The sequence below is a fragment of the Trichosurus vulpecula genome, chromosome 8 (genome assembly GCF_011100635.1).
Source record: "Trichosurus vulpecula isolate mTriVul1 chromosome 8, mTriVul1.pri, whole genome shotgun sequence".
Classification (NCBI taxonomy): domain Eukaryota; kingdom Metazoa; phylum Chordata; class Mammalia; order Diprotodontia; family Phalangeridae; genus Trichosurus; species Trichosurus vulpecula.
The window spans coordinates 74,654,358-74,681,638 of record NC_050580.1 but is presented as its reverse complement, the minus strand read 5'-3'; the positions used below and the strand labels follow the sequence as shown (position 1 = coordinate 74,681,638).

Genomic DNA, 27,281 nt, shown 5'->3' with positions numbered 1-27,281 from the left:
AGAAGGGAAGATTAATTATATGTCTCCTAAATACTTAAGTTCTTTATTCTGATATTTCCACATATTACAACATGAACCAATAAAATATTAACTGCAAAATCCTACTTACTGAGCCTTAGCTGTGACAGACGCTTTAAAATGGTACGCATCTTTATTCTGATGTTACGGCTTTTGGTTCTAGGAACACTCTTTATTGGGAATAAAGCAGTGTATTATAGTTCACAATAAATCATTAAATGAAGTAACCTGGTGGGTATGATGTTGACAATTACGTGACTTGAATCTGGGAACAAGTCTTTATTTCAAAAATTCAGGGGTAGTGGAGAGTGGACATGCAGCAGAAAGTTCTCAAAGGAGAAAATGATGACAGTGCTACTCACTTAATGAGGCATCAGATGCTTTTGGCTCCAACACTATTGGCTAGAAGAAGTGCCAGTCCTGGTAAACTGTGCCAGTGATCTTCATGACAGTACAAAAGATCCTGTTATTTTTTTCATACTAAATGTAGGTAGATCAGAATATTACCCCAAATTGATTTTACAAATCAACCCGGAGAACTTTTGATGTGTGTCCTCTATCCATTCAGTTCTCAGTATAAGCTCTAAAGTGACTGTTGTGTCATGGAACCTTTCATGTGCTCCCAGTTGTTATACAAGGCATACAGGCTAGTAAGGGTCAGTCCTGTAAGACCACCTCTTGCTATTCCACGAAGACCACCTGAAAGAAAACAGTAAAAGAAACAGATTAGTAGCAGAGTAACAGCTATATCCCTCCGCCCCCCAGGGAACCTTGAAAAGATGACCACAGTTAAGTCTGAGAAGGTAACAAAAACTGAAGAGAGAGACAACTATTACCCTTTAAAAGGTTTCTGTGATATTTTTCCATTGACCCTCATTTTGAGCAATCCAATTTCATTTACTTGAGTGTCAGCAATAGTATAGGATGAGAGCATGCTCTTTAGGGTAGCACTTACAAAGATTGCTTTTACCTTATCTGCTGCGTAAACCTGAGGACTTCAGTGGGGGATAATCTAGTTTCATAGTAGTTGTGTATAATCAAATTTTGGTGACACCAGAAGCTCTATAATGGATTAGGCTTGCAAGATTCGCAAGTCATTTTTTCCCCAACACTGCTAACATGAGCCTGACAATTATAACCCAATTAGTATTTTCAGAGGCCTTTTCACATTGTGCTACTTGCAAAACACCCAAAGGACAAGACTCCAAAACGCATAAGGAAAAGGCACCTTAACTAATAAGAGGAATTGGGGAAGATGAGTTATGAAGAGCTATTTCATTTGAAAAAGCAATACAATAAAATTTTACACATCTCAGCAAAGAAATCTTACTAAGTAACTTTATGATATAAAATATCCTGAGGTCAAGAATATGCTTACAGTTAAAACTTCTCTGATCTGGTTAAAACCCCTACGATGAAATCTTAATTCTGTTTAAAGTGGAGGTGACCCAGAGTTCTCAGTGGCTATGCCTATGGAGCTCAAGCTTGGGCAGGTCCTGAAAAGCCTGAAAGGTTTCCAGCATGGGCAGAGGATGAGCCTTGCTACATTTACAGATTCAATAGGTTTGCTCCAGTTTAGTGGAATTTTTTTTGGGGGGGAGGGCAGCAGGAGAGCTTGTAAAGGCTATTTACTAAAGTCACAGAAGGGTTGCAATCTGTGTCAAAAGAGGGACCAAACACATCCATGTGGATAAAATTACTGATTTTTGAAACAGTGGTTCAAGTTGGCAGCCTAATTTTTTCAGAGCAATGTACTTTAGAACATTCTGCAACACATTCATGTATACAGCTTAAAGGACACTGATGTGGTACAACAGTATTTTACATCCAAGAGTTTCTGGAATTTTCACATAGGACTACTTACAGAATGTTTTCTTTAAAAAACAAAACCCCCTCCCACACCCCCATTAACAAAAGTCAACCCTCTCCTCACCCACACTTACCCCACCATGGAAAAAGAAAAAAACTAAAACCCTTCTACTAAGCAAAAGAAATTTCTGTTATCAGCTATGTCCAAATAACATGTCTCGATTGAACCCTGAGTCCATCACCCTTCTGTCCAGAGGTGAGCAGCATGTTTCCTCATGAGTCTGTTGGAACAGTGGCTGGTCATTGTGTTGATAGAGTTCTTAGGTCTTTCAAAGTTACCTTTACAATGCTGCTTTTATTCCAGTTCTTTGCCACCACAAAAAAGAGCTGCTATGAATATTTTTTACATACAGGTCTCCTTTTTCTTTGATCTGTTTGGGGTATAGTGGTATTGCTGGGTCATAGGGTAGGTACAGTTTCATAACTTTGGGGGCAGAGTTCCCACTGCTTTCCAGAATGGCTGGACCTGTTTGCAGCTCCACTAACAGTGCATTAATATACCTGTTCACCCACCACCCCTCTATCATTTGTCACTTTCCTTTTGTTAATTTCACCAATCTTATGGGTGTGAGGTAGAATCTCAAAGTTGCTTTAATTTTCATTTCTCTAATTAGTAGTGATTTAGAACACTTTTTTTCATATGGCTATTGATAGCCTGGATATTAATTTCTAAGATATAATTTTAAAATATTTCAAAGCACATAGCCCACTTCTAGAAAGGTTGCACTCACAGCTGGATATATTAGATAGATGAAAGGACCACTCCCTCCAGCATTCACCCTGGTTCTGCTAGCTTCTGATAACCAACCTGCCTCAGCTCTCCTTAGATAGCCTAAATTTCTTCACTATCGCTCTCTCTGCAGAAGCTACAGGATCCAATTTTCAACAGCTTTCAAATTTGCAGGTAGGATCAGGAAACTAACCATTAAGAGCTAGAAGAAGTGGCAAGTGAAAAGCAAATCAGTCTATTAAAGTATGAAGACATTCTCCCCCAAACCTGAACCCTTTCTTTATGTTATATAGAGCAGGGCTGTCCAGCTTTAGGTTTTTATTGAAACAACAGGCAATATATTTCGATTTGCCATTTTTGTGAGAGCTCTGAGGTAGCATGGCTTCCTTTACTAAGGCATTTATGTAAATTTCTATGCTTGTAAGTAGGCTGCATCGCACTGCAGGCCGCATTTCAGACAGCCTTGTTATAGAGTGTAAGCTTGGTGGGTACATTTGCTAGGATCCTCTCCATGCCACTGAAAAATGATAAATATTGAAGAATCATATATGCACATTCCAGCTTGTCTACCCTAAAATGGTTTTATTAATTTAAGAAGGATTTACTTGGTGTACCTTTAACTTTGCAAACCAATAAAAAAAAAGGCTAGGATCACTGGAAATGTGTGTAAATTTAAATTACTTTGTAAAGGGGCAATAAGCTGGAGAACCTGGAAGTAAAGCCATTTAGATATATGAAATGGAACTAATAAGAAGTAGTTTATTCATTAGACCCTAGTTCTAAGTCATCTGTATGGAACTGTGCAAGTGAAAACTACTTGGAGCTAAGAAAAACCAAAAAGGGCAGTACTGTAGATCCTTTAGCTTGTAAATAAACACTTAATAATAAGACTGAATTCCCGGAACCTTAACCAGAATGACTAAAGTGGATTAGTCTTTAAGTCTGGCCACAGGCCTAAACAGAATCTGCACAAATAATAAAGTAATTATGGTTTGCATAAGAGTTGGACTTTGATCTTTACCAAAGGATGTTATTCTCCTTGATCTTTGTGGGAATTTTTAAAAAATTAATGGAAACAATAAAAAAAACAGCCAAAGTATAGCAAATGTGTTGGGAAGCTTGTATAAGGGCAGGCATGTAGTGGAGCAATGAGGAAAAATATATTTCAGTGCTTTCTTATGTGCAATAGGATCCAAGATGTTTGTAAAGCATTGAGGCTTGTCGCTTATTAAAGAAGTTTAAGTTTCCCCTTTAAACATAACTTATCCCCTGGAAAGCTTGCTATACTTTATGGTAAGTGAACACAACTAAGCTCAGATCAATAAAGCTATTTCTTTGGAAGCAGAAAAGAAAAAGTTTAGCCTAAGAGGCTGTAACAATGGATTGTGCACTGAATGATTTCACACGCCACATGCAATACAAACTATAGTCCTGGATACATATGGTGGAAAACTCTTGGAAGCAGGCAAGCACCTGGCTTGTGCTTTAAAGGCCCAAGCTTTTCTGATTTCATTTCCTGGAGCCCTTCACTCAGTACCAAACTCATCTGCTTGAAAGCTTGACAAGACAAGGCAGAGACTGTTGCTGTGTCCCTCCCCTGTGTCACAACCCACAGACATTTAAAGTGGGGAATAAACCCTTCAACAACTTGGCTTAAAAGCATCAGCATCTTCATTCTGTATTCTGAAGATTTGTGGGAAATCAACAGCAACTTCCCCTCTGGAAACCGTTAAAAATCTCATGATGCAGCCTAGCTCCAATGACAACTGTTTAACAACAAGCTACATTTAGGTCTGTGTACAAGTACAACTGCCTCATACTTGAAGCAACTGCACATGGCAGGACTCCAAATGTCAATCTCCTCTGAGCAAAAACAACCTGGACATTAACATACCCTCAGGGCTAGCTCTGAGGGTAATAGTAAATTTGTTTTCAAAGATTATTTCTCTGGACTTGGATATTTTAGAAACCTAAGTCTCACTCAGGAAGGAATAAGGTTTCCTCCTGTCAATCTCATGCACAGGGTAATCTATTTCCATTTATGAAATCACTCCTAATTCTTGCCCCTTTAAGAAAGTATGAGTGTGCTTTAATGTAGGCAGGTTATTTCCCACAAAACTGTAAGGAACATCTTGAAGTAACAGCACCCATTTGGAATGTAAAGGATTCTTTCTCTGTTACATCAAAAGCCACATCTGTTAAACCGTCAGGATTTCAACCAGAGGTTTCAGGGCAGATTGCTCAGAACTGTAAGTGGTAAGTAATCCTACTCAAAAGCCAAAAAACCACATCCAGAACAACAGCAGTAGCTCCTTTCAAAACCACATAACAAAACCCAACTTAGTATTCTGGATGTTGTAACGTAAATAGATTGCCACCAATACTCACTTAGGCTACTAAGCGGCACTATGAATGATGCAAACGAACAAGGTCATATGTTTACTGAATCACTTGATTATTGACAGTCATACTTGGTATGGGGAATGGATAACTGTAGGCCCTTACACAACTCCAGGAGTTTATTTCCACACATGTGTCTATATATTCATTCCTTCCATTAACATCCTACTCTGACACTTCATCAGGGTGTGGGGGTGATTTAGGGGAGTGAAAGCTCTGGCCAGGCCGACTAAGCCGGGAAATCTCAGATCAAGGACTAGAAAACACCTGTCTCCCAATAATGCTTGCTTTAGTAAGACTCACTGCCACACTGGCTGCAGGGTGGTGAATCCTTTTGTCATACCACTCTGTCTACCAAATGTACTGGGACTGTGATCTGTGTCAGGGGAGAGTGTATACATACTCAAAAAATCATGGATTCAGAGAATATACATTCATAATGTAATAGCAAAATCTTTCCAAACTTAAATCCTGCCTAACGACCTCACCGTAACAAGATACTTTTATTTTCTTCTACTTCAGAGCCAACCAATAACTGGCTGGTTAAGTTACTAATACATCCCACCATTAGGTAGATGCCAGTGGCACAACTGAAACAAGATTGGATCAGTAGTAAGGAAATGTGTGTGAGTCCCATACCTGCCAACTAACACCTGTAACCTTAACTTTAATGCTAACAATGATAGTAATAGCAGCTAAAATGTACACAGCACTTACTATGTGCCAGGCACTGTGCTAAGCTCCTCATGAGTATTATCTCATTTGATCCTTACAACAACCCTGGGAGGGAGGTAAGTGCCATTATTATCCCTATTTTACAGATGGGGAAACTGAGGCAAACACGAGTTAAATAACTTGCCCAGGGTCACACAACTGATAAGTATCTGAGGCCACATTCACTGTGCCACCTAGCTGCCTCTTGGAACCTCAGTTTCCTCATCTGTAAAACAAAGGGGTCAGACTAGATGATTTCTAAGGTCATTTTCTCTTGACAGTTTATAAATTAAATTCTTAGAAGCAGAATAAACATGAAAAATTATTTAAACTTTATGAGATAAAATGACCTTCCACCTTAGAGAGCTCACTAAGCTGCTTCTATCACTTGAGAAACATGGCAATCCCATGTGCAAAACAGATTTTTGGAAATGCTAACGATACATCTTTCTTGCCCTATATCTTACTTTTGTACCCTTTAATTGGCATATTGAACTTCCATCTTTAAGTCATACTTTATGGCATTAGAATGCTATAATATTATTTTGTTATGCTTTACATTTGGGAATAAGACTAACATTTTTGTAAGATGTGTTACATATATTCACAAGGTGAGAAGATACAATATCTGCTTTCTTAAAAGCAATAATCCAATATTTTATGTCAAGATGCCATGTCAGATTTATAAAAATGCATCTAATCTGAGACATACTCCCACAAGAGGAGAAATGACCTGTTTTGGGAATATAAGTTAGGTTAAAAATGTGTATTTCTTACACCAAATGATGTCTAGATAGCAGGAAGTGATTTTTAGTATGGACATTGAGATTCAATTAATAATTTCGTCCTGGCTTACTTTGGCTCACAATATTTTCAACACACAAACATTATGCATTTTTGGCTTTGCAAATGACCTTATGTGTGTTCTAACAAATCTAAGCCAAAGATAAACAGGAACTTGAGTATTAGGTGCGGCAGGAAGGCAAACAGGCAGTTTACCTTGGATTTAAGCATCAAGTCATTCTGATCCTAGCTGCTTCAGAGGGTGCATTAATAGTGCTCTATGGAAACAGGCTTTTCAGTCATATTTTGTTATTTAAGGAGTAAGCCTCTTACTATTATAGGAACAGCTGATTCCTACTCACTGTCCCACCCCAATTAAAATCCCCTTCAAAGACAGTTAAAATCTGAGACATTAGAAGAAAAGCTGTATTATTCAACTTTGTGCTTATGAAATTTCCAACAGGAAAATAAAACAATCAGTCAAAGTGTACCAATTCTTTGGCAGAAAAAGAGCTGGTAACATCGGAAAAGGCCGGTTTAGAGAAGAAAAGTCCTCATAAGCTAACCATGATCCAGGAGGCTCTTCTGTCCTGTTTCAGTGCAGCTGGACCTTCCTAAGTGTGATGTCGTCTGAATTCCTTCTCCACCCTATGGTTGCTGTAACCTTTCCACGCCTTTATACACTATTTCATGAATCAATGAGGTCAAGTCAGCATCAACAACTGGCCAACCTTTTTGTGATGCGCCTTTCTAAATGTAGCTAGGCTGGCTCTTGAACAAGAGTCCCTTCCAGGTTCAGCTACAGAGCTATCTCCTCCATGAAACCTTCCCTGATCCTTCCAGGTGCTGCTGTTCTCCCCCTCCTCAATTTTCTTTTACCATGCTTAGCTGCATACATGTTATAAAACTTCATCTCTTCTCCAAGTAGAACACAGCTTGTACAGGATAAGGCTTATTACATTTCTCCATGCCACGCACATAGCAGACATTAGATAAGTGTTTGTTGACTTATATTGCTGACCACTCACCTCTTATATAATTTTTACTTAATGTTTTTAACCTCACAATCTCATGGTCCTCCTACATCTACTTCTTTGGTTCCTCTCTCCCACATATTGATGCCCTTAATTCCTATGTGGTAGATTCCAGTCTACACCTAGATCTCGACCCCTCAGGCTCATTTTAACTACAAACTAGACATCTCTACCCAGCTGTCCGGAAGGCCCTTTCTACTCAACATGCTCATCATTTCCCACAGAATCCTGTTCTTCCCTCCTACCATTCTCTTTGTCACCAATTCTCTAAACTGAGTCATCTAACTTAGGGATGTCCAAAATACGGCCCATGGGCTGCATGAGGGCTGCGGTGCGATTTTATGCGGCCTGCCTGTGGGTTTTAATTTTCACGAGTGAAAAAATAAAATAATAATTCACATGGAATGCGTATTAGATTTTTAAATTCCATCACAAATAATCTCAATGTTAATTTTCTTTGGTGTTTTTAAGCATTTAAGTACTAAGGATGGAACATATCACACGTAATTTACCTGTGGGATGCGTTCCGTCTGTACAATGCACAGAGTAGTCGGCATGCAACCTTTATACTGTTGTGCTGCTGCTTTGTTGTTTTGTGTTTGCTTTCGCGCTTCACGCCTTAGCTGGTTGTATTGATATTTTTTATTCTGGGTGCGGCCCTCGAATAATTATTTTATTTTAACGTGGACCTAAGATAACCTAAGGTTGGACAGCCCTGATCTAACTCATCCTTCTTAACTTCATAATCCAACCGAGCTGTCAATTACATTTCTGAAATATCTCGTGTCCACTCCTACCGTCACAAGCATTCATTGCCACTTGCCTAGACTCTTGCAATAGTCTTCTAATTTCACCCCCCTCCATAGAGAAATTTGAAGTCACTTGACTTGAACTGTTGCTTTTCCTATCTCTTCATTTCAAAACTTGTCACCAGCTTCTATTTATACCTCCTTTCCCCCCAGTTCTTTGGCCATAGGGTGGCCCTTCTCTTTGCCAAGGCCGACTCCTCTACATGCACACTTGCTCCTAATCCACCCTCCACCCAAACTCCCATTCCTCTTTAGCAGCTTGCAGCCTCAATCATTCTTTCTCTCTGTTTCTCAACTTTAACGTCTTTCTGGGAAAGTGTTCTCTAATACCTTTACATGTCTCCTAATCCCCAAACTGTGTGTGTATCCCAAGGTTCTGTTTCACACCTCCTATAATTTCTCTCCTAGTAACCTTTTTAGCTCCCATGGGTTTAATAATATCTCTGCAGAGAAAGCCATGATCAAAAAAAGAACCTAGATATCATCTTTCAAGAAATTATCAAGGAAAACTGCCCTGATATTCTTGAACCAGAGGGTAAAACAGAAATTGAAAGAATTCACCAATCGCCAGATCCCAAAAAGAAAACTCCTAGGAATATTGTCAACATAATTCCAGAGTTTCCAGGTCAAGGAGAAAATATTACAAGCAGCCAGAAAGAAGCAATTTGAATATTGTGGGAATATAATCAGAATAACACAAGATCTAGCAGCTTCTACATTAAAGGATTGAAGGGCTATGATATTCTGGAGATCAAAGGAGCTAGGATTAAAACCAAGAATCACCTGCCCAGCAAAACTGAGTATCATGCCCCAAAGCAAAATATGGACTTTCAATAAAATAGAGGACTTTAAAGCTTTCTCAATGAAAAGACCAGAGCTGAACAGAAAATTTGACTTTCAAACACAAGAATCAAGAGAAGCATGAAAAGGTAAACAAGAAAGAGGAATCACAAGGGACTTACTAAAGTTGAACTGTTTTGTTTACATTCCTACATGGAAAGATGATGTGTATAATTCATGAGACCTTTCTCAGTATTAGGGTAGTTGAAGGGAATATATAGACAGAGGGCACAGGGTGAGGTGAATATGAAGGGATGATATCTAAAAAAATGAAATAAATTTAATGGGTGAGAGAGGAATATATTGAGAGGGAGAAAGGGAGAGATAGAATGGGGTAAATTACCTCACATAATAGTGGCAATAAAAAGCAGTTCTGTGGAAAGGGAAGGGGGGCAGGTGAAGGGGAATGAGTGAATCTTGTTCTTATTGGATTCAACTTGAGGAAGGAATAGCATACACACTCAATTGGGTATCTTACTCCACAGGAAAGTAAGAGGAAGGGGATAAAAAAAAGGGGGGGAATGACAGAAGGGAGGGCAGATGAGGGAGGAGGTAATCAAAAGCAAACACTTTTAAAAAGGGACAGGGTCCCAATCCCACAGCACTCAAGTGCCTAACCCTTTATTTCCTCCTTGACCCCTGTCTCACAAGCAACCTCATTCCATCTCATCTTCCCCAGTAGACTGTTCCCCTTATCCTCAATCTCTCACTCATGTTTAATCTTTCCCAGTCTGCTGGCTACTTCCCCGCTACCTACCAACATGCCCAAGTCTCCCCCATTCTAAAAACTCTTCACTTATCTGTCTATCCCTGCAAGGTATCAATCCACATTATCTCCTCTCTTTTGTGGCTCAACTCCTTGAGAAGTTTGACTACAACCATTCACCCTCATTTTTAGGTTTCAGGAGGCTTTTGACCTCAACATTCAACTGAAATTATTCATTCCAAAGTTATCAATGATCTTTTAATTGCCAAATCTAATGGCTTTTTCTTAATCCTCAACTTTTCTGACTTCTCCGCAGCCTTTGGCATAGTTGAACACTTTCTTCTTCCTGGATACTTGTCTCTCTGTTCTCTCTTGGTTCCCTCCCTACCTATGTGCTTCTCAATCTCCTCTGCTGTATCTTCATCCAAGTCAGTGTATCCTCCAAGGATGTGTTCTGGGTGCTTTTCCATCGGTCAGTCAATAAGTATTTATTAGGGGCTAAATTCTAGGCACTGTGCTAAGCTCTGGGGATACAAAGTAAAACAGTCCTTGCTCTCAAGGAGCTTACAGACAATGGGGGAGACAACAACCATGTACAAACAAGATACACACATACATACAAATCTTAAAATGGAGACAGTCTTAGTCAGAAGGTACTAGCATTAAGGGGTAATTAGAAAAAGCTTCTTGTAGAAAGTGGGATTTTAGGTGAAGCCTGAGGGAGCCAAGAGGAAGAGAAGAGGGAGAGAATTCCAGGCACTAGGGTCAGTGGGTGAAAATGCCCAGTCAGGAGTGTCTTGTGTGAGAAAAAGCTAGGAGGCCAGTGTCACTGATCAGTGAGTACCTGGGGGTAAGGCAGGAGGGGCCTGGATTGTGAAGGGTTTTGAATGCCAAACAGAGGATTTTTTATTTGGTTGTAGTGGCAGTAGGGAGTTACTGGGATTTATGGGGCAGGAGGGTGACACGGTCAGACCTGTACTTTAGGAAGATCAATCTGACATATAAGTAATAAGGGATGAGATAAAAGAGAGGTCTCAGCAAATGGCCTCAATATTTTCAGTGAAATATGTGGCAAAGTCTTCAGCTTGAGAGTGTGGGGGAGAGAGCCATGGGAGGTTTGAGGATGGATGAAAGGGTTTGGAAAAGCCGCTACGGTGAACAGTTCATTACAGAGTTATAAAAGAAAGGATTGCCTTGCCACAGTGAAGGCCCAATTGACATCATGTAACAAATTTATAGTGGATCCAGTCAGCAAGATTTTGTGATTTTTCTCCAGATTCATTGAGCAGCATGTAAGGAGTGAAGGCAGCAAATAGTGAGAGTAATCTAAGGCTGGTATTTGGCAGGGCAAGATCTTTAACAGAATAATGGGGCAAAGGACTTAAAAGAAGAGGACAGTGTGGAGTTGAAATGGCTCACCATGGGATCAAGATGCAAAAGGAAGGAGTATAGCTAGGGTCTAGAGAGTGGAGGTCACTATAAAGATGAAGAACGAGGTTTGGGGTTGCAACATAGAGGGAGAAGTTGAATGACAACAGATTGTGATCAGATGAGGGAATTTAAAAATTCAAGAGCCTACAAACTATTGCACAGGACCACCTTTGTATGTAGCTGAGGTGGGGTGGAAGAGCAGGCAACTGGAAATAAGCTGAGGAACTAGAAAGTTAGGGTCATTGAGGGAGTATCAATAAGTATGTTGGAGTCCCCAGTATGAGTGCATACTCTTGGGGAGGAGGGAAAGACTATGAGCCAGGTACTGAACTGAGGAAGAAAGGGGACACCTTGTTGCAGAACACCTCTATGCCTGAACTATATTAAACATACGTCTTCTTGGTCTCCCTCCAGTCCAGATACCCACTCAGCTATCCAAGTGATCTAAAGTACAGGTCTGACCATGTAACCTGAGGTCTTTTCCCCCATCCCCACCCCCAAAAAATTCCAGTGGCTCCCTATTTCCTCCAAGATACAATACAAAAAGGTTCTTAAAGCCTTCATAACCTTGATCTTCCAATACTCTCCCCTATCTGTGATGCAGTTACACAGGCTTCCTTGCTGTTTTTCAAACAAGGCATCCATCTTCTGATTCTGTCATTTTCATTGGCTATCCTCTATGCCTAGAATGCTCTCCTTTCTCATCTTTATCTCCTGGCTTCTTTCCAAATTTCAGCTCAAATCCTACCTTCTGCACCAAGCCTTTCTCAGTGCTTCTTAAGCTAGTGCCTTCCCTTTGCAAGGACCTCTGCTTTGTCTGCTATATTTCTTTGTGTGTATGTAGCTGTTTGCATGTTGTTGCCCCCATTAGAATGGGAGCTCCTTGAGGACAGGGACTATTTTTGCCTTTCTCTGTATACCTGTCACAGTGTTTGGCACTCAGTAAAGTTAATAAACGCTTTTGGTCAGATTGCCTGCAGTATAAAATATAAATTCCTCTTGTTAAGCTTTTAATGTCCCTTACAACCTGGCCCATCCTATCTTTCTGGCCTCACTGGACGTCACTCTTCCTCCCACAACCGGAAGCAGCCAAACTGTCCTTTGTTCCATCTGGCACACACCACACTTTATTTTTCATCTCTATGCTTCTGTCCTGGCCGTCTCTCATGTCCTCTCCTCTTCCTTTTGCCTCACAGAATTCCTTTCTTCCTTCTAGATCAAGCTCAATCATCACCTTATAACATAAAACATCTCCTGATCCCCCACATGCCTGTACCTTTCCATTTAACAACTCTGTATTTGGTCTCCTTATGCTTATTCTTTATCTACTACTTGTCTTCATTACAATTTAAGCTTTTTGGGAGGAAGGATTGTTTCATTCTTTGTATTTGTATTTCTCGGGTCCAGCCCAGTGCTTGGTACAAAGGAGCTTAATAAATGCTTGCTGACTGACCAATCCAAGACATCCCACAAACAACTCAGATCTAGCTCAATTACAATTGACTTCAATATAGCCTTCCCAGACTTTCCCACTGATATGGTTACTCATGTGATGTCAAAGCACTTGCATTTTTATTAGTTGTATTATTTTAGCTAGTCTACATTTTGTAACTATTCTTGAGGCTGTTTTTGAGGACAGAAACGTTACTTTAATATCTCTTCTAGCTCTATGCATTACACGGAGTAATTTTAAAATAATTACCTTGAATGTGAATCATTAAAGTTCCTTCTTAATCTAAACAACCTATATTTTATTATCCCTCACTAATAACACTAATCCCAATGATTCATTCAATGTTATGGCTTTCAAGGAAAGAAGATAAGTTAAACAAAAAAGGCATTGACTACAATTAACCTTCACTTGGCTTTTAATTAAAATTCCTATGTCAAAATAAATCTTTGTTTTTATTACGTTTTGGCCTTGTGGCCCAGGTTAGAGATTACAGCATATCTACAGTTGAAGGAAATGACAGAAAAAGGGAAAACTAAATACTATGGAAACTTTTCAAGAAAAACACATCACGACAATTAGTATCTCCGATCAGATGCGAAACTTTGGACCAGCATCCAAGTGCCCAGATCCTACCCTGGGGTGGGATGGTGTCTTGTATAAAGGTTAGTTGAGAAGCTAGATATCTGTTATACCCATATCCAACCATACACCCAACCATTAAAGCACTAAGGAGCTCCTTCCCTCTTTTCTGGACTTCTTATAGGTCTCCTCTCTTATTCCTACATGGGACTTCTTGGGTGTATTCATGGAAGTGTTGCCATGTGCTCACTCCCAACCCATCTTGACAAAAAGTCCTATTATGCTAATCTATTATGTACTTTTCAGGGTTAACAGGCTACTGCTGAAATATACAAAATTTGCAGATTATCACACAGCCTAATTCTTGGCCCAACTTATCAGTGAAAGCTATTGGTTCCACTCCACTGTTGACAGACTTCCTGAAACAGCCTACCCATAATTCTGAGATTCATAGTTAAGGTCTGAAATTACTTTGGTTTTACACTTTACCTAGGAGTGTTTCATAGCAGTAGTACTATGGTAAGCGGCTACTAGCAGTAGCAGCAACAGCAGCTATTAGAGCCATTGTAGAATTTCTGAACTTCCCAAGCCATCATTTTAATTTGTACTTCAATACCACAGGAAAACCACAACCTGTGGTTGTGTTACCTTTTAATTAGAATACCATAGCTCTGTATTTTCTCATGATGTTATTCAAAATGCTGCCATTACTTTATTAGATCACTAAACATAATGCACTAAATGTTGACAGAACAAGTGTCAACAGTTTATCATTTATTTACAGAAGTACTTTCCAACACCAGTGCTGGTGGTCATCAATAATGCTGACAAAATGGGCAGACTGAACAGAGAAAGTCAATCTCTGCGCCATAACACTTTTACAGGCATAAGTCTTTGATGGCCTGCTAACAGTTACCCAATCTTGTGTCCAAGAACTGAGCCAAACTGTAAGTCAGAAATATTAGTTTTAAAAATGTGCTTTGTGTTAACGTACACTTTTGTTAATCACAGGTGCTCCCAAAAAAGATAGTGATTTATGAATATTATAAAAAAGAAACCTAAAATTTCACATGTGTGTGGATTGCTGAAAAGCTTAGCAATTCTGAATTGTCCATGGCTATAGTTTTGCATTTTCTATTACTCTAGTTTTACAGATAAATAAAAAGAATGCTCATAGAGCTGGCATTATTCTGAGTCCAGAGGCAACAATAAACATCATTTCATGGGACACTGGCTCATCTCATACCTCAAGGCTCAGGATAAACACCTGTAATATAATGTACCAGCTCACTTATCAACACCTGAAACAGTGGATGAGACGTAGAGAATTTTTATGAAAAATTTAATAAAACTCCAAATTAAATCAACATATACTTTGCAATTTGATGATTTCAAAGCAAGGGTGGGCATTGGGAAGGAAGATAAAATAAGCTGGAAAATATGATTCAGGAGTAAGAAAAAAAAACAAGAAATGTAAAAATTTCATGCCATCTACACAGCATGACTATTTTCTTCAAAAAAAGAATTGGAAAGTGTTTGACTTAGTGAACACAAATAACATAAGGAACTTAACTGATCATGTTTTGACAGGAAATGATTTCTTAATGATACAGAGCCAGTCTAGATTAAGTTATTTGTATAGTTAGACCAAAGAGCAAATAATACAAGACTAGAGGAATAAAAATGAGAAAAAATATAGTGTATAATTAAAATAACTCCAATTTAACTTAAACAAGCTGGTGGTGAGAAAATGGATGAAGGAGCAAACACATTAGAAACCACCTCAATGAGAAAGCATTTGGCCTCCTTGCCAAGTTGAGGCCTATGGCAGCCAGTGTCAAAACAAACTCAGACTCAAGGACACGTACTCCATTCTGATTCATGGTAGCTTTTGTAGAGCACTATGTACCAGGCCTTGTGCTAAGTGCTTTACATGAAGAAATGTAAATGAAAACTATTGCAAGGGATGGCCTGGCATGCCGTGGGAGGGGATGTATCAGCATCACCGGAGATCACTATATTCCTCTTCAGGATGCCCTGCTGACACATTCAGATTTTCTTTACAATGTTCCAGAAAACTCTAGAAGCTTACTCCGTTTCTGGATTTCACACTTTGGAAATACCCTCCTTTGGTGGCCTAGCCTCTCCTTTTTTGCCCCTGCCCTCATCTCCCCCAATAGTTTTCTTTTATGTGTTCATCTTTCCCAAGTAGAATGGAAACTGCCTGAGGGCAGGAACTATCTTGGCTTATTCCCAGAGCTTTGCCACAACAGTTGGTACAAAGTAAGCTCTTGAATGGACTTAGAGGGAGCAGTAACTACACTGATGGAACACAGATCCAGCAAAGGACTGAACAAACAGTGTTAGGCCAACAATCAGCTGTGCCAATCACATAGGGTGTGAGGGAATGAGAATCTCATATCCTCTTTTGTTCCATTAATAGGCTAAAGCCTGAAGTTTACTGCAATGATCATACAATTTGCTTCCTGAAAACAGCAGACAGCTTTACATCAAACACTCATTAAACTAAATGTCAATTTCAACCCTGAAACTGAAGTCAGGACCTACCTGTACATTTATACAACATTCCTGTCATGGTTCCAGCTGCTACTGTATTGATGTCATCTTCTGCACCTCGTGTTTTTTCTATGATAACACCAAATGCGCTATAGAGCAAAGCTGGGAATGGAATGAAATGAACAAGGAAATATCAGAGCAATTGTACTTCTTTACAACTTTCGAAGCTCAAATGATGTCTTCATTTGTTTTCTTAACACTTTCCAAAGGATGATTCTGGAAACATGGTATCTCTTTGGGCATGAAACATTTTTCTAAAATATTCTTATCTACTATAAAAGAATCACATATCTCTATTAATAGTATATCCTTAAGTATTCTCATTAATCCATTAATAATAACTGTATATATCCCTTTATTCCTATATTTTTCTTTATGCTAATAGAAAAGCTCACTAGATGCTACCAAAACCAAAGGATTTTGAGGCTTTCACATAGGCATGTAAGCATCAATGATTAATCACCATTATCATTCACTCCAACCTACCTAAGTGTCAAATTCTTGGTAATCTATAAAGGAATTGTTTTCTTACAATGTTTAGTCCTTGTCAGTAGGCAACATGCCAGTGCAATCTAATCTGGTAAACAGAACACGCTAGGAAAACACAGAGGCAAGGCTTGATTAATGGATCACATCTCACAATAGGACCTTGAACTCTTCTTAACATGAAGAACCTTTCTGGTTTGAAATGACTTCATTTATTAATGTGGGCTATGACTTCAGTTTCCTTCTTTAGCTTTTGGGCATTTTCACTGGCTGTCCTTCATGCTGGGACACTCACTCACTCTCTCAGACTCTGCCTGCTGATTTCCCTGACTTCCTTAAGTCCCCACTAAAATTACATCTTCTACAAGAAGCCTTTCCCAATGCCTTTTAACTACTTCCTATTTATCCTGTATATAGCTTGCTTGCTATATATTTGTTTACATACTGTCTCTTCTATTGGACTGTATTGCTCCTTGAGAGCAAGGACTGTCTTTTGCCTTTCTTTGTATTCCCAGTGCTTAGCACAATGCCTGGAAGACAGTAGGCATTTAAAAAATGTTTACTGACTGACCAATTGATTTTCTGCTCACACAGGGAAAATGTCAGAATTATCTATTAAAACAAGTAGCAAACAAATGGATAAATAAGGCAGAGCTGAAGGTGATACTTAAAATTATTTTCATTATGCAATTACTGACTTTTCCCTCAGAAAATGCATATAGAGTGAGAGTGTATGTATGTATATGTGTGTGTGAGAGAGTTGAGTGAGAGAGCAAGAGAGCAAACATGTGCAGCACTTTACTTGCACTACTGTACTAAAATCTGGTCATTCTTAAACTTGAAATGAGGCTTACATTATCTAATTTGTTGTTACCACAGAACACTTCTACTTACCCAGAGAGCCCAGAGTGTTAGCCCATAGTGCTCCTTGCCTAGTTACCATATTCAAAATCCTATTAGGAAAAAGAGAACAAGTATTATTGTTTAAGTTCATCATTTATTTTAGAGAATTCAAAAACCAGATCCATTAGGACTCTGAAACACATGGATCTGATTCTGACAATTTTATTTTTGAAAACTAATGTCTAAATTCAATCATAGGTATTAAAGAAGGTCTTCCATTGGCATTTAAAGTAACTATGTCAGACATCATCAACATTCAGCCTACCCAGGAATTGAGGGAAGCCTCTATAAGAACTGTAGACTCTTAGTCCTTGACTATATGGTCACTAAAGCAAGGATGGCATGTATTTTTAAAACTGACTCATGCAAATTGTTTATCATCTATTACCATTATCAGAACCTAGCCTGAATTACTTTTTTATATTATAATGTAGGACGAAGATATGAGTGGTCAACTTGAAGTAAAAAAAGCCATCAAAAGTATGGATACATTTTGTAATAATTTATGTCTGCTTCCACACTAACACTGAATAGTCAAAATGTCTGCTCAGTATACTCTCAAGGAAGCATGGCGCCCTTCTCTCTGCTCTGATACCAGGAATCACTAGAACAGTGAAGGTGGCAACCAGGTCAAGAGGACAGTCTATTAATCTACCAGTAGTGTAACACTATCACAGGAATGGCAATGTCCTGGACAGCTGACTACCACTGGACCTCACAAGACTACCATGTGATAGCAAAACAACACATTTATGATTATCACATGTTCAAATGAAAGCCAGTTTGTTTTCATTGATTTGTAAATTGTAAAGTTTTTAAAAGTGGTAGACAAAAGTATTTTTTGGGGGGCAAATAGCATTTTATTCTTTCCAGTTACATGTAAAGACAGTTTTCAACATTTATTTTTATAAGATTTTGCGTTCCAAATTTTTTTCCCTTTCTTCCTTCCCTCCTCAAGATGGCAAGCAATATGTACAGGCTGTAGATGTGCGATCATGGAAACATATTTCCACATTAGTCATTCTGTGAAAGAAGAAACACAAAAGGGGAAAGCCACAAAAAAATAAGTGAAAACTATGCCTTGGGCTGCTTTCAGTTCATTCTCTGGATGCGGACAGAATTTTCTATCATGAGGTTTTGGAATTTAGACAAAGTATTGACAAAGACAATCAAAGTTACCTGTGGTAAAGTTGAAATTTAAGGTTGCACGTTAGGTGGCAAATCTACCACAATATACTATTTTGCTTTTAATATAACACATTTAAGATACTTTCACATCTTTAATTTCAGGTAAATGATATCCCCCCCAAACAAAGCAGTCTGTTAAATTAATATCTGAATAAAAAGGAAAGAGTCATATTTGTAACATGTTGTGAAAGCAAAGATTACTTTCAAGGATCTGATCTTCAGAAAGTTTCAGGGTGTTAACACAAGTACTAACAAAACTTAAGATATTTACTGCCCCCTGCTGGTTGAACTTATGCCAAGTATAAATGACTTTTTAAACCAACCCTACCGAAGTTCTGAATACACACAGAGAAAAATCCAAACAAAGTTCAAGTCTTTAGGTATAATGACATCAAACAAGACTTACTGTACATTTCTTGGCTTAGACCAGGACATCTTTCGTGTTTCTTTCAATCCCAGCCTCAAACCATTCACTGCTCCAAATGCAGCTCCTTAAAGAACCACAATATTAACAATTTTTGTACAAAGAATCCAGAATTAATGCTACCACCTCAAAACCTGTAACAGTCAAAACAACCCCAAAACCGATGACCTTGAATATATGTCTTTTACAGAAAATACAATCACTTTTAAAAATTACATTATACTGTCAGAAGAAAAATTCACCAAATTTTCTTTATAAATACCCTCCCAACCTAATCACCATGTACTGCACACCTTTCTGTCCTAAAATATAAAACAATCAAGGAAGGAGATGTATATCTACCTGTTATACAGCATCCTCCAATGGTAAAAAATGCCAATTCAAACCTGCCCCGTGTTTTATTGGCTCCAGTGGGTAAAATAAATTCATCTGTGTCCTAAAAGGTAATAATGAAAACAAATTTTATTCTGCCTCTGGAGATATGAAAATGAAATTTTAATTAAACTAAATCCTATTACAGAAATAACCCACTTGTGTTGAGGTCAGATTTCTGATAACTTCAACTGCATGGAAGGCTGAATGAAGTGAAGCAAAATACTTGTAACAAAGCTTAGGAGAGGAGAGACACATCCAATTTACTGTTTTGCTTAATGATACTTGTTATAAGGAGGGTTCTATTCTGAAGTGGAATGGCAAATAAGTGAAAGCAATGTAACAAATTATATCAATACATTCAGAAAAAAAGAATTTACTCTACAACCAATCTTACAATCTAGTCAACCTTCCTTAACCTGGCTTGTTAGAACTGTGAGTAATCTGGTCAGCCCATAGAACAGAAAGAGCAAATCAGAATGGGGTTATGGAAGTGCTGTGGAAAGAACATAAGAGTCAGGCGAAACCTGAGTTCAAATTCTGCCTCTGACCTCTACTAGTCCAAGTCAGTTATTTAACCAGTCTGAGGCTGTTTTCTTATCTCTAAAATGGGGATTATAATACTTTATATGGTTTTTATGATGATGAAATGAGATAATCGACTTAAAGTGGCCTATAAACTTAAAATCACTACCGAAATGTCATTTATTATTGTTGCTATTAATGTCATTAGATGCAAGAAGCCTTGAAGTATTGAGAAGCAATTGCTAGGAAAAACTGACAACGAGGAAAAAGACAACAAAAAATATTGTGTGCAAAGCGCCATACTTGAAGCTGCAGGAGACACAAAAACACAAAGATTTCCTTTTATTTGTTCATTCAACAAATACTTATTGAGAGACCCGTATGCACATATTATACACAATGCTTTAAAGCTGAAAAAAGCAGAGCCAAGACCATGAAAATCCTTTAATCCAAAGTCATTTAAGCACAGGGGCAAAGGGCCCTATCTACTCCAAAGGCCTCGAGGACACCATGATATTGTAACATCAAACCACCACTGACATTCAGGGTGGTCATTAAGATAAAGTTATGTTCACAGAATTATCATAAGAACAAGGAGTCAAGAATAAGGCCATGGAACCTCTGCTTGACTCACTCCCAAGGCAACACAATCCACATATGGATCACTGATTCTTAGCAAGTTTTTCTGACATCAAGCCTAACACCCTAAAGCTGCCTCTCTGAAATTTCTCCTCTCAGTTCTGGCCTCTGGAGACAAAAAGAACAAAATGTAATGCTTCTTCTACTTGACAGCCCTCCAAGCTACCACTCCCTCTTCTCCAGGCCAAACACCCCCACTTCCTCCAACTTATCTTTCTATCACTTGGACTCAAGAGACTCTTTAACAACATGACTGTTTTTCTCTGGAGGCTCCCAGGCTTATCAATGTCCTTCAATAGTGTGAAACTATTTTGCAGAAAATATTACTTTTTAAAGCAAGAGTTCCATATAAAACGCTTCAAAATCTAAAAGAAAAGAGTTTTGTAAGTAAAAGAAAGGGGGATCAGTTAACTGCAAACTCCACTTATACAGATGTATGTATTTTGTTCCTCGTAGCAGCCAGATAAATAAGGAGTCAAAATAATCAGAATCTTTGGCATTTCCCCCCATAAAACCAAAAAGAAAAACAAAATCTTCTCCCAAACCAATATTATGAATTTACTGAGAAAATCAACTTTTTATCGAAACCTGTGGAAGCCCCCTCAACTCCCTTGAATCTTCCCACTAGATGAGGTGTCTGCCTGAGGCCATAAGCCTTTCATTATTGTTAGGCCCAAATCTCTAGGTTAGGTTACTCTAAGCTAGCCTAGCTCCCCATTGTCTGGCTAGTTTCCACCCTTGATCTTGTCCAAGGGTCTATGCCCAAATCTGTCACCCTTAAACTAGCTTAAGGCTACATTGTCTATTATTTCCAGGTAGCCTTCAGGGACTTCTCACCCTTAATCCATTCCCTTGGTTCCTAGAGTCTGATCTGATCCCAGTCCCATCAAGCTCCTCCTTAACACCCTCCCTAATTCCCTCCTCCCATCACCCCAGGACCAACCTAGATCCCTCCCACAATCTTCCTTTATATAAGTTTCATCTTGCCTCCACGAAGGTGCTCACATTCCATCTACCTCAGATGGAATCTGGCCTGCTTGTGAAAATGAGCATCACAACGGGTGAGATTTCTTAAGGCAACCCATTAGGGCGAATCTGTAATAAACTTTTTCTCTCTTTGGCTGTGAGAAAGCTTGAGTCGAATTCTTTTGAGCAGGACCCAGCATGCTGGTATTTTGGGGTCTCGAGCACCCCTAAAAGCATAGTTCCCTGACCAGGAACAACTGCTAACCTCAAGTTCTTCTCCAGCCAGATCTGGAAGGTATGTAAGTGTCACCGCCCTCCCTCTATTCCCCCTCTGGCCCTTCAGTTGGGGTTGCTCTCCAAATACCCTGGTTTTTTTTTGGGCCTCACCTTGCAGGTCAAAAAAGTAGAAAGAAAAAATGCTAAAATTCATCATCTAAATAATTAGGAATAGATAGGAAGCTAAAGATTCTAAGCAGTGAATTAACCAAGGATTATTAGATTTCGGAGTGTATCAGTAACTAAGGTGGGGCTTTTTGCTGTTCTCTTAATGATTCTGGCCTTTGTTTGGATGGGGCAGGTAAAATGGGATATTTTGCCTTGAAGTGTTTCTCAGTCCTAAGACAATGTTAAGGTAATCAGGGCAGGACTTTTTGTAGTCTTCTCTTGGAATGCTGAGGTAATTAAGTACCTTTGATGAATCTCGCCTTTCAAATGTAATGGCTAGCAAAATAGGATTTTTCACTCTTCTTTGTTTGAGTGCTCCTCAGCACTGAGGTAATCAAGTGACCCAGGGCCCTGGGAAGGGTATAAAAGATCCAAGATTGGTGTTTGACTTTTGGGGCTCTCACTCATTGGAAAAGTGTCGGTGTGGAGACTCTGGGTAGCCCTTAAGGAGCCCCCCCTGGCTTTGAAGAAACCCAGGTGTTTGGTTTGGGGGCTCTCACTCACTGGAAGAGTGGAGTGTGACTCTGGACAAGACACTGTAACTGGCCCCCAGCTTTGCTAACCCAGACCCACTGGTTCTTTGGTAACTATGTATTGTGATTTGGTCTGTTTATATTGTCTCTGTAATTTGTTAGTATATTGCTCTTAAGTTCAGGGTACTGGCTTTTCCTCCTGCAACTAAGTGAATGATAATGTATGTTTGATTAAACTGAGATTGTTAACTCCTTAAAGTTGCTTTCCTTAGTAAAGCAGATCAAAGAACCTGTGTTAGGAGCCCTTCTGTATGCTGGTGTTATTAGTTTTACACAGCCACAGTAGCTGCTAGTCAGACTGAAGAGAAACAGAGAAACCTAGGAAGACTATGTATGAACTGATAGAGGGAAGAGAGCAGAACAAAGAGAAAAATTTATACACCAACCATGTTATAAGGCAAAATAACTTTAAAAGACTTAAGAACTCTGATCAAAGTAATGACCAGTCTATTATTGCAGAAAACTGTTTAACCACCTCCTAATGTAGGGGTGATAGACTTAAGATACAGAACGGGACACATGTTTTCAGAGATGGCAAACATGCATTGCTTTTGCTTGACTATGCTTGTTAGAAGGTTTGTGTTTTTCTTTCTTAATTTGGAAGGGGGAGGGGAGAAAAAGGAAGCTAGTAATAATATTGCCACCTCTTCCCCAAAAAGGGTCATTGGAGCATTTTTAAAAATGAGCTTAAGAGGAGAAAGTTAAGAAAAAAACATAGATAAGCAGGACAGCTTTGACAGTGATATGGGAAATTTATTACACACTTAAAATATAGGAATGTTCTTTTGTTTTGTTCAATAAATTCAGATTGTTTTGTAAAATTCCCAATAATTCTTGGTTAAAATTTTAAACTCATTCAAAGACAGCTGTCAGATAATGAAATCTGACATTTATGCCATTCTAGTTGTTTCATCAACAGTTATTTCATAAGTCACTATGGAGTAAATATCCCAAGACCATATTTTATAGCATGACAGATTCACAGTTGGAAAAGAGTTGGATAAGGTTATCTCTTCCAAACCCCCTACTCTACAGATGAACAAATTGTGTTAAAAAACTTGACAAAGGCCACAAAAGTAGGAAATAGCACAGCCAGAAGCACCCCCATGTCCTTTAACTCCAGATCTTTTTTTCCGATGCAACATACTAGATTTTTAAAAGGTTAATTAGGATATAATAAAATCAGGCAGAATTCTAGAATAATCACAAAATGTTTAGACTCAATCTTACCTGTATAAGATATCTGGGATCCACATTTAAATAAGGAGAGAGAGGACTCATACCAGTAACTAGAGAGAAAACAGATTTTTATAAGTCTTTGTACTGTACCATATTTTATATTATACAGAAGCAGCAAAGTGAAACAGGTATAAAATAAGCCAATTCTTGGGAGGAAAAGTAGCTTTGAGTTAATGAGCTATTCCTTTTTAATATTCAAAAGGTAGAATTTTAACTAGGTTTGGTTTTAGCTGCACAGAAGCATTTATTTTTTCTTTTAAAAAGTATTTTGATACAGTTTGTTTTTATATCAGTTATTTCTTGGGAGTAATCTACTAGCCCAGGCCATGCTCCCCCAGCCCACCCAAGTAACTACTAAGCATAAATATCAGATAGTAATAAAACTTGACAATGCAGAGAACATTTTATCTTTGAAGTCTCCTGCCTCTATGCTATGAGCTCGGGGCTATATTTTATTATTTGTTCTCTGCAACCATTATAGGGTCTTCAATTATCAAAATTAAAATTCCTTGTAGCTATATTTTCATTTACATGCTAGTAATCGCGTACACTGTCCCTTGGGCTTTGCTCTTTCTACTTAGGATCAGTTCATTACAATCTTCCAGCGTCAGTCTCAAGTCTTCAAATTGATCTCACATACACATACTGGTGGGAACCCATTTTGATTCTAGATCTTTGCTACTACAAAGAATGCTGTTAAGGATATATTGGTATACATTGGACCCTTGCTTTTGAGTTTCTTGAGGTATAAATTCAGCAATGGGAACGCTGGGTTGAAGAAATAGGTCAGTAACTTTTCACAGTTCCACCAACAGCGTAGTAGTGTGCCTATCTCCTCACAGTCCTCCCAGCACTAATGGTTCCCATTTTTAGCCATCTTTTGACAGCTTGCAGAGTGTGACATAAAACCATTCGCATTCTTTTACCATTAGTGATTTGGAGCATATTTGCATATGACCATTTATAATATGCAATTTTTCCTTTGAAAACAGTGCATATCCACTAACTACTAATCTAAGAGGAACCATCTTTGTGTTAAAATATTGGTATCAATTCCCTATAAATCTTGGATATCAGACTTTCATTAGCGTTTGGGATAGAGATTGGACTTGAGATTTTATTGCTGTAGGTTGGCACTCTGCAACTTATAATCAGAGCACAGGTTTTCTTGATCTGGGGCCTGTGAACTTTGTTTTAAAGAATATTTTGATACCTCTATTTCAATATAATTGATTTCCTCTGTAATCTTATATATTTTAATGCATGCATTTAAAAACATTCTAAGAAAGGCTCCATAGGTTTCACCAGACTGCTAAAGGAGTTCTGGACCCAAAAAAAGTAGGAATCCCTGTTTTAGAGAATTTCCATGGCTATGAAAGGTTAAGTGAATTTCCCAGTGTCATAGAAAATTTTATGTTAAAACAAATAAACCTGGGCTTATAGCTGATGCCAATATTTTTCCCTACTCTTTCTTTTTATTTTACTCATGCTTTTACATGGTCAAAATGATCTGTTTTGTCTTTAATGACATACTTTATCCCTTGTTTGGTTAGGCACTCTCCTCCAGACACAGTTGTGAAATGTACTTAATCTAGTACTTTAATTTTTAGATGATATGACTTTCTATCTTCAGATCACACATTTATCTTGATTTCATTGTGACATACAGAATAAATCACTGGTCTAAACCTAATTGCTATTAAACTACCTTCCAGTTTTTCAACAGTTCTTGCCAAAAAGGGAATCTTTCCACAAGTAATTTATGTTCTTGAGTTTATCGAACACTGGGATGATTTTAATTGATTTTGTTTTTTGTTTATGGAGTCTGTTCCACTGGTCTATTTTAATCTTTTAAATGAAAATCATGTAGTTGTGATGACTACTATTTTGAAATACAGTTTAAGGTTTGGTTAATGCTACGCTTCCTTCATTTGTACTTTTCCCTCATTATTTTCCTTTATATTCTAGATCTTTTTTTGGTCTAATTTAATAAAGTATCCAACAGGTAATATGAGTCATATAATACTAAATGTGTAAATTAATTTTAGTAATACTGTAATTTCTATGTAGAGGGATTTCTCAGGAAGGTAAATAATTCTAGGACAAAGGTGGAGAAAAGGCAAATTGAACGAGGAATTATTAATAAATTATAATAAATTCTTAGGATCGCAGAAGAAAAGGATACCAACACAAAATTCACCTTTAGAGGAACCTGGCTCTTGGTACATGGGATCCTCCAAAGGTTAAGTAAGCCTCAACTAATTTTTCTTACCCATAATCTAATCAAATCAACAATCTGAGACTGGACAGTGTTATTCATGATCTTTACCTCCCCCAAGAAGCTGGCCAACCCCGGTCAGAGATACTGTGGTAAAGTGACAGAATTTCCTTTTGCCCCAGTTTCACCATCTCTAAAAGAACACTGAATTCCTGCCCCTAGCAGGAGTTTGCTGAATTGAGTTCTTGGGAAGAGGAGCCTTCTAGAAAGGCAAATTATTAAATTATCGTATTGTGAAGACCCTCTCTCAGTCCACCTTCACCTTTTTTCAGCTCAAAGTTCCAAAGCTGCCTACCCCTCTGGAAAAACTGTATAGGATCCCAAGACTGAAAGGACAAATGTAGGTCATTCCTCTCACCACCACCACCACTTACGTAAGCCCTCCTTTCTGACCCTCAAACTCTGACTTCCATAACACGCTTCCTTTCAAGCTCCTACATGGCTCATTGGCCGTATCACTCCCTTTGACACTGAGCTCACACTAAGGTAACTTTAAGTTCCTCGTCTTGGTATGTGGCTGGTTTCTCTTAATGAAACGGAACCTAAGCTTCTTGAGGGCAGGTACTCAATAGTCGCCTGCTGGACTGAATGGACACTGATCCCCTTGGTGTCCGGTCAAAGGATCTGCAGCTCCTTCCTACGTGATTTTGGAGGAAGAAGCGGGTTCAGGGAGAATCTGACACTGGGGTCCCAACACGAGCCCTTCACTTGTTTCCGACATCCTTCCCACACCTCTCATTCATTCCCAGAAGATGGGGGACAAGCTCAGCTTAGTGAATATCCAAATGCCATCCCCTAAATCCCTTATAGGGTGGGGCGAATAAAAAAAAGGGGCCAGGCACTCTGACCGGGCCTGCCACCCTGCCCCCAGCTGAAGCGGAAGAAAGCTGCCGGACCCCCGCGGCGAGGAGGGAGGGGCAAGATCAGCTGGGAGGTGAGGAAGAGGTTCGGGGAGGGCCCTTGAACAGATACTCACGGGGAACTCCGGCCAGATCAGCGTTCGAGTAGCTCATCCCGGAGCTGCTCCCGCCGAAAAATCCCGCCAGGCCTCCTGCGCTCCTGTTAGTGTTGCCTCCGCTGCCCTCCATGGCCCCGCTCCTTCCTTTCAGTCCACTGCTCGAGGTCTCCGCTTCAGGCCGGGGCCCTTCCGGCGGCCGTTAGTCCGCGTCCCCGCGCGGACCCTGACCGCGACGGTCTCACCCCTCCCCGGCCGCTGCTGAAAGCGCCGCCGGTACCGCTACTGTAGCTGCCACTGCCGCCACCGCCTCCTTCACGCGGTGACCTTCCGGGGCGCCCAGTGACCGTCAAGCGGCTAACTTCCGCTTTGCGACGGTGCACGGC

General features: G+C 39.1%; 1 protein-coding gene and 1 non-coding gene across 2 annotated transcripts; both read right to left on the bottom strand.

The window, feature by feature from the left end:
- Window positions 1-18: 18 nt before the first annotated feature.
- TIMM23B (translocase of inner mitochondrial membrane 23 homolog B) lies at window positions 19-27,278 on the bottom strand. Its single transcript, XM_036737096.1, has 7 exons — window positions 26,917-27,278; window positions 23,654-23,712; window positions 19,287-19,380; window positions 18,927-19,011; window positions 17,324-17,382; window positions 15,935-16,045; window positions 19-717 (listed from the first exon to the last, which is right to left on the bottom strand). Exons 1-7 carry the CDS (start codon window positions 27,026-27,028, stop codon window positions 602-604), a joined length of 636 nt encoding a protein of 211 aa, XP_036592991.1. The 5' UTR covers window positions 27,029-27,278; the 3' UTR covers window positions 19-601.
- LOC118830380 lies at window positions 17,837-18,045 on the bottom strand. Its single transcript, XR_005009026.1, has one exon. It is a non-coding gene; the product is annotated as a small nucleolar RNA SNORA74 (small nucleolar RNA).
- Window positions 27,279-27,281: the final 3 nt, after the last annotated feature.

Excerpts from the sequence above, each read along its gene's own strand:
- TIMM23B (XM_036737096.1), bottom strand. The coding sequence starts at position 27,028 with ATGGAGGGCAGCGGAGGCAACACTAACAGGAGCGCAGGAGGCCTGGCG. Across the intron at positions 19,381-23,653 it reads ATCCCAGATATCTTATACAG|GACACAGATGAATTTATTTT; the intron begins GTAAGATTGAGT and ends ATTACCTTTTAG. Across the intron at positions 16,046-17,323 it reads TAACACTCTGGGCTCTCTGG|CTTTGCTCTATAGCGCATTT; the intron begins GTAAGTAGAAGT and ends TTCCATTCCCAG.